Genomic DNA, 15,450 nt, shown 5'->3' with positions numbered 1-15,450 from the left:
GCGGCGTTTTATCAGTGTTGTAAAACTTTTTTTCTCCCTTTTTGTACAGTGTTGCATGAACATGTTGTAATCAGATTTGTGTAATCCCATTGAATGTAATCTATTACATCTAGCTCAGTCTTCAGGTCTTGTGTCACTGAAATAGAAGAAATTACAGTTTCACCTTTGATAGTTTAAGAAAATCAGCACAGATTCTCCATTCAGTTTATTTCATGGCAAGACTTGTTCATGTTTTTCTGCTACATATAGATTATTTTGGATTGTTTATTATTAATATTACTGTTTACACAACTGAAAAAAATCAAATTTTCTTAAAATGAACTGGGTTGAAGGAAAAGATTGAAGATTTTTCCCGTGCACACAAAAGGCTTATTTCTGGTGCTCACTGACAGATATTAATGAATTAATTCTCCAAAATTGAGCAAGATAAGCCTTTTGTGTGCAGAAAAAGTGTTAGATCTTGTACTTCTACTTGTAAAAAATGGGTGTGAAAACCAAAAAAAAAAAAAAAAAAATTATCTTCCACAGACAATCTGACAGTGCTGAATTCTTTTATTTTACTTATATAGATTTGACATTTTATTCCAAGTTTCTTAGTTTCTTAACGGTGAACACATTCACTAAGCACAGCTATCAGAAACTACAAACAGTCCAGTTTGTCAAATGTACACATGGATCAGAGAGGACACATTTGGGTCTGGCTTCAGCATGTTCACACCAGTACCACAACAGCTGGAGTGATGAGATAACAATGTTCAAAATGGCAACAATGGTCATTTATAATGTCAACGTCATATCATACACAACCAACTCTCTCCTTGCTGTAAAAACGCAGTGAAGGAATGACATTTTCTCCTGTTTGAGAGCCCAAGAGAAGCCCAGGGGGACAAGAAGCAGCAGCTCTGCTCAACAATACCAACCGATGAATGAATGTGTTTTCTCTCCTCTGAAACCAGGCCAGCCTTCCCACTGTGAGAGGGCCGGTGCTGCACCCGTGAAATTCACGAGTGTGTCTTCTTACCTGTGGCTTACATTAATTACTAATTAATCTGTGATTTTTCTCGCGGTTTTGGAGAAAGTGAAGCACCTGCTCACGCAGGGAATGTGGTGGAGAAGGTTTAATGGGCAACAGTCCAGTGAAAGGTGGTGGGAATCAAAGGAAGAAAGGCTCTTAAATGTAAAGTATCTTATTATTTTTACAGGCCACATCCATCTTTGACTTCCTCAGCAGTATCTAAAAAGTGCATTTGGACTTATGGCTAAGCAGTGCAACCTATCTGTGACACCAACTGTAGGACAACAGGACACCTTATCAACATAAAAATGATAACATTTAACAATTTCTATTCAGTTTACAGTGGAAAAAAAAAAAAAAAAACAACACTGACAGAACAAAACAATGCCACAAGGTCAATTATGTGATAAAGTCATTCAGATAGCAAATAATTCAGATAAGGCTTTGTCCACAATGTGCAGTTAAATCATGATACACTTTATTAACATTTTTAAACATTCATATGGTTTCTTAACTCCTTCAGTGACCGTCTCTCCTGCCACAACCTGCAGATATGTACTCTTCACACAGACCATACTTTAAACTACCTATTTATCCAAAATATATAACAAAAGGCAGATTGATAACATGTGGTCCCCATGAGAGCATGTGGATATCAGTCTCTTCAAATACAACACAAAACATCACAAACTAAATTTACTCCACTTTGCTTGTTCCTGTCAGAGTGAGAGTGGTTTGCTTAATGTGGTGTTTAATGAGGCATGAGAACAGTTTGATCTATGCTTCCTTGGTTGGTCAGAATCATTTTCCGATTCAATCTCCGATCACGCTCATGCTTGCCCTGATGGTCGCGGCACAGACGATCTGGTCCCAATATCGAGATGCACTTGCACCAATACTCTGTACTCGGTTGCCCATTACAAAGTGAGAAAACCAAAAATCAAAGCTCAGCTCTGGTTTAACTCCAGGAATGCACGAGAGCAGAGCCGAAATACAAAAACAATAAAATTCCAAGTCTTTGGCCACAGACCCAGTTTTATTTAAAACAATAAATACAGTACGCAACCCTGCAGTCACAAATCATCTTGAAGCGACACCAGATATCTGTGATAATTTCTAAAAGTTTCATCAGTAAAATGTACACTACACGTTCTCAGGTGTCACCGCCTACGATCCAGCAGAGTTAAGGTCATTCACCTCAGTCCTCAGCAACTGAACCGATCTCTGTCTCCTCTTGGACATGTATCTCCTGTATGGACCAGAGTACATGTCCCTTAAACATTAATCCCTCACGCCTACTTTAGGAAGTGCTGGACACTGTTGGGCCGAGTATTTGATCAATAATTGATAGCTCTCTGGTCAGTGATGATGTCCCAGCTTGCTTTAAACTTACTCTTGGATCTGTCTGATCCTAATAATTACAGACCAATCTCAGAGCTCTCCATATCCCAAATTCTTGACAAAATAGCCTTCTCTTGACTCATCGCCTTCTTGGACAAATTCAGCACACTAAATACATTTCGGTCAGGTCTGAGGACACACCATAGCACAAAGTCTGCTATCCAGATGGTGACAAATGATTTGTTCTCCTCTTCAGATTCAGGAGATTTAGCTATTTTAATCATTTTAGCTCGCTCAGCTTCCTTCGACAATGTCAATAATTCCACCCTTTTGGACCTCCTTTAACATGTCACGTCTAAGAAGTGCCACGACCTGGATGAATGAGAGACATACTTCAACAAGTTGTTGGCACTCAGGGACAGGCCTGTCAGTGTTGAGCCTCCTTCCTCCAACACTGATCAGCCTCTGTTAGAACTGATAATGTGTCCTCTCCCTCTGCATCCATTTCCTGTGGCGTGCCACAAGGCTCCATATCAGGCCCTATTCTATTTTCTCAACATATGCTGACGACACCCAGCTGTACATCCTGCTGAAACCTTGTCATCCAAACTCCCTAAAACATTGGACTGTGGATGTAAAATCCTGGCTGGCAAAAAGCTTCGCTCAGCTCGACCAGAACAAACCTGAGGTCCTAATCTTTGGCCCAGCAGACAACTTCACATCCACAATCAGTGCTTTCTGGCCTCTGTCGTCAGATGTAAAGTCCCACGCAAAAAACAAACTGACCTTGGTGTCAGCTGTGATTCTGGTTAAAAATGTGATATAGAAATCAACTCTGTTGTCAGCAATAGCTTCTACCATCGTAGAGGACTTGCTAAATTGAAATCATTCTGTCCTTTCAGGATTTGGAGACTATAGTGCACGGACTCTTTCGTTTATAATGTACTGCACAGACTTGATCTGGTGACCAATCACTGCTCGACATTACCCGCACCAAGTTAAAAACCAGAGGAGGTCGAGCATTTTCAGTTGTTGGCCCAAAATTGTGGAACAGTAACAATTAGATCTTCCCCTCCATTGATACCCTCACAACCTGTTTGAAGACGCATGCCTTTTCCTTGTCCTCTGAATTATCATCATGAGGACATGACACTGTGGCTTTTGTTTGCATTTTATTTGGTTGCTTGTGGATTACTACTTGTGTGATGATTTTATCAAGATATTTCAGGATGTTCAAGATATTATTTGCTTTTACTAATGTCCTCTTATCTATGTCTGTGTTTAATTGATCATTCTTGTGTTTTTATTCCTGTTTTATTTTGTTGTAAAGCACTTTTGTTGTTTGGCGTTTGTCATTTTTAAATGAGTTCTATGAATAAACTTGACTTGTCTTAATCAAACATTAAATCAAAAAGTCCAGTTTCAGTGACCATTCACAATCCTTTAAGTAAGCACCTTAAAAACAGAAAATATTATCTACTATCGAAGTGAGACATCTTTTTGAAAGGGTAAGGTCATGAGACAAAAATAAGGTTCACATGAGGGCAAGAGGCAAATTTGGTTAATTTTTAATTATAATGGCACAGCAGGAAGTGAACGAGCAAAGGGCTAAACACGAGGCAGCGAGGACAATGTGAATGCAGACAGACTGGGACTTTTTGGCCCTGTTTACACCTGGCATCAACAGGATTTTTGGGCGATCTGATAACAAGTGGACACCTCTGAGTGCGTCAGTTCACATCTGGCGTTAGAATGCGTCTCCACGTGCGTTTTGAAGGACCTCTTGTGACTGGATCACACTTCTCCCGCTCTATATCCAAATAAATACGTACATCATTTCCATTTACTCTTGGGCCCAAATGGAAATCAGACAGCGTGCTCCATGCACCAGAATCCATTTTGCCTGTTGTTGAGGCTTCTTCTTCTTGTTTCGCACTTTTATGTGACGCCGTTGATCTGGTCCTGTGGCTTCTCTAAGAGGCAGGCGTTTATACAAGCGGTGGACGGGTGGTGATCTTTTACGGCCAGATTTAAACCAGCGGCGGCAACTGTGGGCGTTTGGGTGCGATTGTGCGTTTAGTAAGAGAGAAGGTGCACGTGAGTGTAGGCGTGCATGTGTACGTTCAGAGGATGGAAGTATTGTACAGATGCATGATGACAGTTCAGCATGTGTTTGTGTTTGTAACTTTGCATGTTATGTGTGTTCAGACCAGGGATATCATAAGAGAACTGGATCACATGTTTCACACTAGCAGCTCTCTAAACACGGGTGAGGAAGCCTAGGTTGAGCGAGCCGGGGATCTGGATGGTTTCAAGGGCGAGGGAGGACGGGCTGAACGGGAAAGTAACGGGATAAATCATCTTCGTGTCCATCAACAACTGGGGACTCTCACAACGGTCTCGCAAGCGAGTCTGAAAGGAAACAGAACAGAGCAAATGAGATGGAAATCGTTCATGTGCAGTCAAACTTCGTAGGGATCAGCTTCTGTTTGTAAATTGGTACAGTCCACATGGTGCATTCAGGCCACTCACTCTGAGTCCCTGGGCCCGACCTGTCAGGGTGAGTGTGTGTTTGGGAGCACTCTTCAAAAGTAATTAGTCATACACATAATGACTTAGACTTGGAACATTCGTATACGTATATTATGCAAAATGGAAATTTTCTGGACATTTCACAGCATTTTAAGTCAGTAAAATGGAGACTTTTTTAAAACATCATCCAAAGTGCAGATTTTTCAAAATTCTGGTTTCTGTGTGTCCGTGTCCACGCGTAAAACAGCAAGTTGGAAACAATGTCATCAACTCAATTTCTGCATACTCATAGCTGTTTTGTGGAATGAGCACGTGTCTGAAACAACACTGTGGTTAGTTCATGTCTGGTCAGCTCTGCTACGCCGTGTGCCAGAGAGCTGTTAAATAACTACACATAAATCAATAATTAGCTCCTCTTGTCTGTGCTTTTAAATGACTACTGCCAAAGAAAAGTATCACTGCACGTGCTCAGAATGTTCTTTTCTGGTATCTGATTTTGTCAATGCAGACTTCGCCACCTACTGGCCTGGCATGCATGTTTGAGTGTCTGGAATCTTTTTTGTATTCCTGTGCGTATGAAGATTTGAAGATTTTGTAAAACAAAGGCTTTTTTAAACGGAGGGGGAAAATATCCCTACTATCCCCCTACGACTAATGTAACTTGGTAAAAGGAATGGAAAGCATTCACTGCCTGGAAGGTTGAAAATACATTGAAAAATATAAAAACACTTAAAAAAAAATGACCACTAGTTTAGTCGAAACATGCAGGCAAAGTGCAATGTGGACTTTCAGAGTGTTGTCAGTTTGCCAACTGAAGGCTGAAGTTACTCACTGTCAAATTAAAATGAATATAACTAGATTCAATTTGTGTTATAGTTAGGAAAGTGTGACTTTTTCAAGTGGTGTTTTCTCTGCATTCATGCCCTTAATGTACACTGCAGATATATAAAATAGTATGCCCTGAAAACAGTGTTGTATTAATACATCTGGAGTAAATTACCTGTATGGTTCGTATGAAAGCAACCGACACTCGCTCCTCAAACTCGTTGACTGGAGTGTAGAGGTTCAGGACCTTCACAATCTGAGAGACACATGACACAGGACGGTTATTCCATCAAAACGAGTACTTTACCTGCGTCTTCTCAGCAGACTGATGCTGAGAACAACTGATTTAAAAAGCTGGTCTGGTTTATTGAAGCCTGGTGTGGTGAATGACAGGGTGGGTTACCTGAGCAGTGGTGAGGGCCAGGCACATGGAGCAGATGGCCTCGGCGTCCTCGTCAGTCTTTTTCTTCACCTGCAGCAGCTGAGCGGCCTGGATCAGAGGCTCCAGAGTCTCTTTGGCTCCACATGTCATCAGACCTTTGTCTCTGAGCCACTCCTCCAGCTGGCTCACATTGTACCTTCACACACACACAGATCAAAAGTTAATTAAAGGACGGTATTCATTACAATACATCGAGCGCAGCAGGCACACTCTGCAGCTCCTACCTGATCTGCATGCCTTTGCTCCAGGAGCACATGTCCTTGCGCAGCAGCAGGTTGTTGAGGGTGACGGCTCCGATGATGTAGAACTGCTGCTTCACCACCTGCTTGATGAGCTCTGGGTCGGTGCCGTGCTGGCACATGGTGGAGTGGAAGGCGCTGAGCTGCCGCAGGATGGAGTCCAGGGTGTAGGTGCCCTCGTCGGCGATGCTCGACGTCCGCTTGCGAAGACCTGTGGGCTTCACCCCCGACACGCCCTGGATGGTCTCGTGTTCCAGCATGCCAGAGACTGCAGGGAACGCACACGCTTAGTCAGTACTTGTATTTGCACGTGAGCAAATACACATCTATTCACACAAAACAGCATTGCTTATTATTATTGTTGTCAATACGACACGCATGAGGCCAGTACAAGCACACGCACCCAGATATGTACATGCACATACCTATCATGGGCTGCAGGATGTTCTCCATGCATTTGATCAGCTGCTGGTAGATCTGGATGGCCAAGTCACTGATCACCTGCCTGTACTCTGCCAGGTCGAAGTTGGACAGACAGTGTTCATTCTGCCTCTGTGTGTTGTGCTTCATGAAGGCCTGAGACAGACACAGGTTAGAACATGTAGAAAGTCAATCTTTTGGTCATGCGCAAGCTTCACTAACCAGGTTACAGTGTTAGATTTACACTAATCCCAGATGGGATGAGTGTTTGGATATATCTTTGCCACGTTCTCCTTTGTGAGATGGAGATGTGAGCTAGTTTGAACAGTATTAGACTGTGTCTAACTAGTGGAGAGAAGGAGGACGGTATGTTAACAATTGAAGGCCATTGGTTCTCTGCAAAAGACACGCCAAGATCTTCTTCTCAAATTGCCTTTAGCTTGTTCTGAGATTGTGGGTTGACAGTGTTTATTACATCATACATCATAGGGATGGCAGCCTTGAGAGCAATTAAATCCTAAAAGCGGATGTATGGGGGTCCTTGATGGTTGCGCTGGGAAAGGGTGGTAGCCGTTTTGTACAAAGTGCCTCGTCTGTAGGGACCAGAAAAATGGAAGTGTGGCAGCGTACACTTTTCTGACAGTTGTTCAAATGATGCAAATGTCCCATTTATATATAGCTATATATAGCTTTTGTGTCATTCCCATGCCAGGCCCAAAACTCCAGGGCAGACACAGAGCTCCAAGATGGAACCTCTGCACCACCACTGAGCCACATTATGATGTTTTTGATACGCTAGTCCAGCAGCAGTGAGTAAAGAGACGTAAAATAAATGACAATGGATGTGTATGTGTCTGGCAGGTTCTATGTGTGTGTGTGTCAGCCTCACCTCGTCTCCACTGTACTGTTTCAGACAGTGTAAGAAGCGGCAGGTGTTCGCCAGCCAGAAGGAAACGGTCTCAAAGTCATCTCCTCGTTTCTGATGGGAAGAGGAAGAACAGGAGTCATCTGTTACAGTCACACTGTAACTCTATCACAGCCTCTCCAAGTCAAACATCCTGCAAATGACTGAGACACAATATTTAAAGAGCTGTTTCGACCAAATTACGTCTTTTGTCTTCTCCAGCACTTTCAAGGGCCTGCTCTGTTGGATTTACATCATTGGTAAGTATGTATTTTACATGAGCATCACTGACAGACACACACACACACACACACACACACACACACACACACACAGTGTACATACCTTCAGGATCTTCTTAATACTGTTGATGGTTGAGGTGAGCAGAGTGCGGACCTTCTGGTCATCGTTGACGTAGTCTGCGTGTCTCAGACACATGAACAGGATGTAGGCTGGCAGACCTGGGATCAGATTCACGGCTACACCGCGAGGCTTCAGCTCTGGAGAGGAAAGAGGAGGAATGGGTTCAGTGATGGACTGAGGGGAAACATGCAGTCAGTCTCACTTTCTGCAGAGGGCTGATGATTTCAGATTGAAGCCTTTGTTTCTACTCGTCTTGCAGTATGGTCAATTTAAATCATAACTCAGACTTTGTGGATTTTTTGCACCTCATTTCTGACTTTTTATTGAGAATTGGCATCAGACATCAGGAACTGGCAGAGCGTTTTGCCTGCCTGATTTTTCCTTGGGTTTTCTAGGGCTTGTTGGGTAAGTGGGCTACGTTTGTGGCCAGTTTGTCATGAGGTCTTACCCAGGATGAGGTTCTTGACCAGTTTGAGCTCATCCTCCTTCTTGTACTCTAGCATCCCTTGGAAATCTTTCTCCCTGCGAGGAATGTTGACGGGGTGGATCGGCTCATCCACCATCTGTCCTGGAGACGTCTGTCCCTCCGCTTGACCCGCTGGGAGAGAAAATAGGACATAACAGTCAGACAGCATACTGAACTCCAGCACTGAGACACACATCTATGCAGACTCTCAAGCTTTTGCAGACTGATGAAATGTCCCATACCTCCCATCTCTCCAATCCTCTTGGAGTAAACCTTCAGCTGCTTCTTCAGCTTGCGAATGGTTCGGTCCTGCTTCTCTAGCTGCTCCATCAGATCCTGAAAGAGGCAACAATGATGGAGAGACACAGAGACGGACAGAAAGAGAAAGACAGGAGAGAACAGTGAGGACAACTAGCAAAGCTGTGACTTCTCACACTACTTCATACTGTCGCCCTCCAGTGGTAACAAAGAAGAAACACGTTTGTAAATCTCAGCTCTGCGTTGGAAAATGTGAGTCTTGGAAACAAATTCAGAAACAAACAAGCAAACAGGAGAGGTGGAGGGATTTTCAACTTGACGTCTGCTATGCAGATTGCTTTTTTGATTTTACACGGCTGGCTGTTAGAAAAGAGAAAAAGGTGCTGAGCTGCTCCGCTGTGAGTTAGAAGACACTGCTGTGGAGAGTTAGAGCGATGCTCAGCGCCACTTCAGAACACACAAGCCCAGTTAGTTCAAACAGATGCACATGCAGGCACGCACACACACACACACACACACACACACACACACACAGACACACACTCCGTCTCTACATACAACCATCCGTCGTAAAATGATGACTCGAGCCTCTCTGGATGCTGTGGGGTCTTCAGCCAAGAGTTCCTGTCAGGTGACACCATCCACACATTGAGTGTGTGTGTGACACAGCGCTGCAGTGGCTGCTTCAGCTTTGCTACGCCCCGGTGACACTTCATTAATGTGTACGCACAACACGGGGATGATTACAGGCATCATCTAAAGATGTGTGTGTGTGTGTGTGTGTGTGTGTGTGTGTGTGTGTGTGTGTGTTGATGATGTAGAGCAGATTCTGGATTGTAGGATCTGGACTGATTTAATACTGTTCTGTGTCCTTAAACCTGAACTCATTCATGTTTGTGTCATGTAGATTTTTCTTGCATGCCGCCTGTATGAAGGACTTTCACCTCTAAAGCTGCAGTATCTACACAGCTGGAGATGATCCCCTAAGTCCTCATGGTCTGAAGTTGCTGGGTCATGCTGCCATGACTGGCAATGCCAGTCAAGTAAATAATACATTGGCATCCAAGTTATTTGGTTGGTTGTTGACTTTTCACTCTGCTCAAAGGCTCAATATAAACGATGAAGTGTGATCATGCAACAAGCATCGCTGTCTTTGCATCTTTGTTGCACTTGGAAAGCAAAATGTGTGAATAGATTTTCAGTTTTCACTCTTTATGCTAAGCTAAGCTAACTGGCTGCTGGCAGTCGTACCAATCTCTCATTTAACTCTCCAGCAGACAGCAAATAAGCAGATTTTCCTCACCCAACAACAACAATAAAAAATGTATCTGATAGTACTGAGGGGACAAAATAATCATTTTCGTGTGTGTGTGTGTGTGTGTGTGTGTGTGTGTGTGTGTGGGTTGCAGTGTACCAGGTTCTCGTTGGTGAGTCGGGTGATCTCATGCTGCAGACTGGCTTCGATTCGGGCCTCTGGAGGCAGCTGGAGGTTTTGGGCCAAGAGCTGCTGCTGACGGTTGTTCTCCTCCTTTGCGTTCTGCAGCTCGCCGCGCAACGCCTCCACCTCGTTATTGTATGTTCTCCGCTCAGTCTGCAGCTGGTGCTCCAGCAACCTGTGGTGGGGAGGGAGATGAGACGGCGAAGGGAGGACCAGCGTGCAAAAAAACAAAACGAAGGGATGAACGAGGGGAAAGGTATGAGGAGGTACGTGGCAGGTGAGAAGATGTGAGGGATGACGGTGAGGTAGATGAGGAGGAAGAGGAAAGGTTTGAGGTGTGGGAGGACATGAACAGGAGAAGGGAACAGGAAACAAAACCAGCATTAGAGTGTGAGTCAAAGACCATAAAACAGTGAGGTTTCACCACAGCGTGGAGACGGAGGACAGCAGCATGCTGTGCAGCCCAGAGCCCAGCCTCTCTGAACACCTTCATCAAATCTGCTGAGTCATTAAGTTTTCCTGAAAAGCTGAACGAAGCCAGCACTGTGATCAGAGGTCAGGCTGAGCGACCGAGCAGCTGACAGAGGCTCAGTTTCAAACTTCAGATCCAAACTGTTCGTGGATAGTTTGCCAACTTCACACTGTCAGTCAGCTACATCAGTCATGTGCTAATATGTTAACCAATGTTCAGTGAGACTCCCACCTGAATTAATACTACCATAACAGGAGCTTTTCTCACTGTGTCTGGACTACTTTGAAGAAAGCTCTGCAGTGAACACTCGAAGCTCGAACATTCAACAGGCTGTCGGTGAAACAAGGTTAGTGACTGGATGAAGACAGATCCTCACTGTGTTAGCAATAAAGTGGGAAAATTAAACCAAAACCTTGTACAAATGACTTCATATTATACAACATATGTGGGGAATGGACAAACTTGTATATATTTATTATACTGCATGCAACCCTGTAAAGTGCTGTGTGGGAAGAGTGTGACAACCACAAGTGGGAAAAACTAGTGTCGTGCCAAAAATATAAATAGTACCCATGTAGACTTCATGACTTGCTAACTCACAACACCCCAACTTATGTATTGCCATCTACCCTGGCAGGACCCATGTCATGAGCCCCGGGGCCTAAAACTGAGCAGCTATACAAAATAAACAGGAAGACTCATACGAGAGAAAACTCTGTGAGGTTGATAAAAGTGTGAGAAAGAAAAGTCCCGAGAAAAGGCAAACATGCTCAAACATCCCACTTCAGTTACACCTCATGGTTTCCTTTAAGCCCTGATTAACCAGCCACAGCTCTCCGTCCTCATTCAGCTTATGGAAGTCTGGAGCGGCAGATCTGACCGACACACAACACAGAAAGGAACATGAACAACACAATGACAAAAAGGAAAATGTGGAATGGTTGGGAGGGACGAGAGGTGTGCACAGACAACAGGAAGATATCTGTGTGTGTGTATGTATGCGTGTGTGTGTGCATGGACTGCAGCACATTAGAGGATGTAATACATGGAACGGAAAAGTTGGAAATGCTTCTGTCTACCTTTTGCTGGCTCTCAATAGAATTAAACTTCAGTACTAGATGATATATTTTCTGCTTCATTGCACTGCTGATTGTAACAGTGGTGCCGTCTACTGTGTGTGTGTGTGTATTCTCTACTGCACACATGTATGACACTGTGATCAAAGAAGGCCACAGGCAGCAAAGAGAGCGAAGCAGGGATAAAGGCAGTGATGCACAGTGCAACTTTTTAGGCAACTGATGACAACAGCAACACAGTTACTTGAATTATACTGGAAAAATGTTTGTGCTTAGAAACAGAGAAGATGTGTGCAGTCAGCTTCCAACTGTGTGTACAACAAGTGTGTATCAAGTGCATGTTCGCTTCTACATCGTGATGATACATGTCTGCAGCATTTTGAGGCCAACGAGACGAGTAGAACTGTGTATGGAAGGAAGTCAATGTAACAAACTGAGCTAAAAACATGCTAAATATGATACAGATATTTCTGTGTATCAACATTCAATCCCTTAAAAGTGTTCTGTGCATCTCTGCTTGGACAAACAAAGAAACAAATGGGCTTTCATGCTGGTTTTTCTGCCAAACTCATTCCATGAAGCTGAGACAGGAGGCCTCCTACAACAGCATCAAACCAACACTGCTGGATGGTCAGTGTGTGAGGAAGTCACGATGTTGTCAATCTCAGTGTTCAACTACAACTGAAGATTATGTAGGTACATCTCTAGCTCAGTTTCCATGCGTTCATGCTGCACATATTGTTAATGTTGTACTGTAAACATGGAGTTCTGCAGCATCTCCGAAAACAGAGCAGAGCAGCTGAAGCCACTCAAACGTCCTTGTATCTTTGTTTTGATAAAAAACCATTTTAAGTCAGCTTCAGTTGAAAAAGACTCTGCTCTCGTTCGTGCCGAACCATAAAAACCCATGCACACCTGTGAATCCTAAAACTCGACTCCAAAGCCAAACACACATTCCTTGACTTCAAATACTGATAAAGACAGCATGTTAGATTGTGAGGGAGACCTAAACTGTAGAGCTGCTACATTATTCCACATGCTGTTAGGGCAGAAAACGCAACGCTACCCAAGCTTTCATCGGCACCACGACGTAGAACCAGCTGCTTCAGCTCAGTTACATCAGTCACGTGTGACGTTTTCAGCGTGGCCATGCATGCTCTGATCCATGATGCATAGGCCACGTCTCATCGGTTACCTCAGCCTACTCAGGAGATCACTGACTTCCAGCGGCTTACGCATGAACCAAGGAGATCTGCACGGGACAAGGCAGTGTTCACAAACACACATTTCTTTACTGATATCATGCTAATAGTAATAATGGAACAAGAGTTCGGTAAGATAGAAAATTTGGAGAAAAAGATGGAGTCCGGGCTTGGAGTGAACTGATGAATGTTGACCTGGAGACTGGGAGGAGCACTGGCTGTAACAAAGTACCTGTTGGTGTCTTTGAGGCCAATGCAAGCTTGCTTGAGTTCATCGGCGTCCTTCAGTTTGGACACATCCTCAGCATAGACAGACGGCTCGGTCATGGTTTCCTAGAAAAAGGCGAACAAGGAAAGACAAATGAGAAAGAGCATCACCACGCTGACAGAGTGACCTGGCTGCTTGTGAGGCTGCATCGTGAGTCAGATCAGCCACCATAACTGGGGATTTTCATACAGTTTAGCTGTATGAGTCAGTGGTTTCATGAATGTGAGTTCACTCTGCTGTGGGAAGTCAGCATGTGTGCTGCTGACAGTCATCAGCCAGCTGAAGCCTCAGGTTGAAACAGTGACAAGCCATCAAATGACGCCTCGGTGACAGCCGTCCATCTGCAGAGAGCGTCACTTCATGACAGCCGCTGTGTGACAGCTTGACATGAAGACAGGACTCATTTTCTCAGCATCACAGAGTGACACTGGGAGCCTGAATATCTGCAGCTACAGTATAACACAGCAGAGTCTATTTCTTTAGTGAGTCAACAGCAATATCAATAACTGAACACCTACACTTACAGCAATACAGTTAAACACCACCGCTGTCCAGCGCACGTGCTTCTTTGAAAGATCATTTTCAAAGAAAATTGCCAAAAATCCACAGCCTGCCATTTCAAATTCAACCTGCAGAAGGTTTTCAGTCTGTGGCGACATCACATCTGTCCTTGGGGTGTGAGTGTACTACACACAGTGTTCAGATGCAGAATGGCTGCAGTAAAACGGCCACTGAGCAGAACTCTCAGTGACCTTTACTGACACAAACTGTCCATCAATGCATTCACCCAGATGAAGGACGAGGCAGATGAGACAATTAAAGTACAGTCTGGACAGCGACTGTATGTAAAGCCTCTTATTGGGAGAACGCTGATCTTGTGTTTCCTCTGTGACTTTACGTCATAACTGCGCTTGAGAGCTCTAGAAGTGTGAGTTCCAGTGTGTGTGTTGTAACCACTTTGTCTCAACCTGCTCTGTCCTTCAATCAAGTTAGCAATTTCCCACATTAACTTGCTTCATAAAACCCTGAATTAAGTCTTATACTGAACTCTCTGGAACCTGGTAGCAGCTTTGTTGATGCAGCTAAGGAGGAAACAACACTTAACAACAACCAGAAATCCAAGATAACTCATCTACATCTTTTTTTCACACCTTAAAGTTATCATCTAAAAGATTTTTATCGTCAAAGTGGTGGTCAGAGTTTCACTTGTCCTCCTGCTTAATGTCACCGCGATGATGTAACATTGATTCTGCTGGATCAGCGTTCTCGCTGAAGGAGGGTTTACATACGAGACACACCATGTCAAACGTGTCAAACACTCATGCATGATACATTTCTTTAACTGTACCTTCTCATCCTGTGCGAAAGCATGGATGGAGGAGAGAAGGTGGAGACAGGAGAGTTAGACACACGGTGAAAGGGCACAGTGAAAACATTCGCTTCGTACAGTGTGAACATTAATTTCATTTAATGATGAATTGGACCCAAAATTAACAACTGACTACAGCCCGAGTTCACATGTCGATCAACTAAGGTTCAATTTAAACACACTGTTTAAAAGCTAAGAAGGAAATCTCTGATTTCAGGCTTTTTCTACAGATATTCGTGAAATACTAAAAACAAATAATGTTGGAAATCTGAGATTAGGATCACTGGCAAACTGTGCTACAAGCGACCTTTAGGCCGAGAGGTTTTGGTCTGATCCCTTTGTTACTTTTTGGGATATTGTGCAAACAAATAGACAAACAGAGAAACAACATGGGTGAAAACATAACACACAAATGTAAGAAGGTGGATGCAAGTGAGCAGGTACCATCCACTCACATCCAGCTTCATTTAGTGAAAGAACGACAGAGCCGTGTCACCACAGTGGCCGGAGTTTAACTATAAGGTGACGACTGAAGGTGGAATTCCAGGAAGTGAAATGTTCCTCTACCTTGTGGTGCATGGCTTCCTTCTGGCTGACCAGCTGCGAGCGCAGGATCAGCACTTCCTCCTTGCGGACATCCAGCTCCTCGCAGGCGGAGTTCAGCTGCTCCAGGAGCACCTTGTAAGCTGGGGAGCCCGGGGCCCCCGCGCCTGTTGCTGCGTCACCCAGCAGGCTTTGCCTCATCTCCACCAGGTTATGTTTCAGCTTCTTGTTCTCTGACTCCAGCTCCTGACGCTGTGAAGTCAAAGAGTTCAGTGTC

The 15,450-nt window shown here is 44.0% G+C and overlaps 1 protein-coding gene across 3 annotated transcripts in view; it reads right to left on the bottom strand.

Annotated features, from left to right (window-relative positions):
• Positions 1 to 534: 534 nt before the first annotated feature.
• The window catches only part of myo5aa (myosin VAa), a 49,068-nt gene continuing 34,152 nt past the window's right edge, over positions 535 to 15,450 (bottom strand). Inside the window, exons 28-41 of one of the 3 annotated variants that reach the window (XM_076756216.1) lie at positions 15,198 to 15,425; positions 13,226 to 13,326; positions 12,987 to 13,043; positions 11,510 to 11,590; positions 10,220 to 10,418; positions 8,790 to 8,883; positions 8,530 to 8,679; positions 8,064 to 8,218; positions 7,704 to 7,793; positions 6,820 to 6,970; positions 6,380 to 6,662; positions 6,117 to 6,291; positions 5,889 to 5,969; positions 540 to 4,768 (exon numbers count right to left, since the gene is read on the bottom strand). In XM_076756216.1, coding sequence (XP_076612331.1) covers positions 4,616 to 4,768; positions 5,889 to 5,969; positions 6,117 to 6,291; positions 6,380 to 6,662; positions 6,820 to 6,970; positions 7,704 to 7,793; positions 8,064 to 8,218; positions 8,530 to 8,679; positions 8,790 to 8,883; positions 10,220 to 10,418; positions 11,510 to 11,590; positions 12,987 to 13,043; positions 13,226 to 13,326; positions 15,198 to 15,425 — 1,998 coding nt within the window. In that variant the 3' untranslated portion in view covers positions 540 to 4,615. Of the gene's footprint in view, positions 4,769 to 5,888; positions 5,970 to 6,116; positions 6,292 to 6,379; positions 6,663 to 6,819; positions 6,971 to 7,703; positions 7,794 to 8,063; positions 8,219 to 8,529; positions 8,680 to 8,789; positions 8,884 to 10,219; positions 10,419 to 11,509; positions 11,591 to 12,986; positions 13,044 to 13,225; positions 13,327 to 15,177; positions 15,426 to 15,450 lie in introns of all 3 variants that reach the window. The other 2 variants (XM_076756048.1, XM_076756133.1) reach the window with 2 other exon arrangements.

Source organism: Chaetodon auriga, chromosome 1 (genome assembly GCF_051107435.1).
Source record: "Chaetodon auriga isolate fChaAug3 chromosome 1, fChaAug3.hap1, whole genome shotgun sequence".
Lineage (NCBI taxonomy): Eukaryota > Metazoa > Chordata > Actinopteri > Chaetodontiformes > Chaetodontidae > Chaetodon > Chaetodon auriga.
This window is presented reverse-complemented; position numbering and strand designations above follow the sequence as displayed.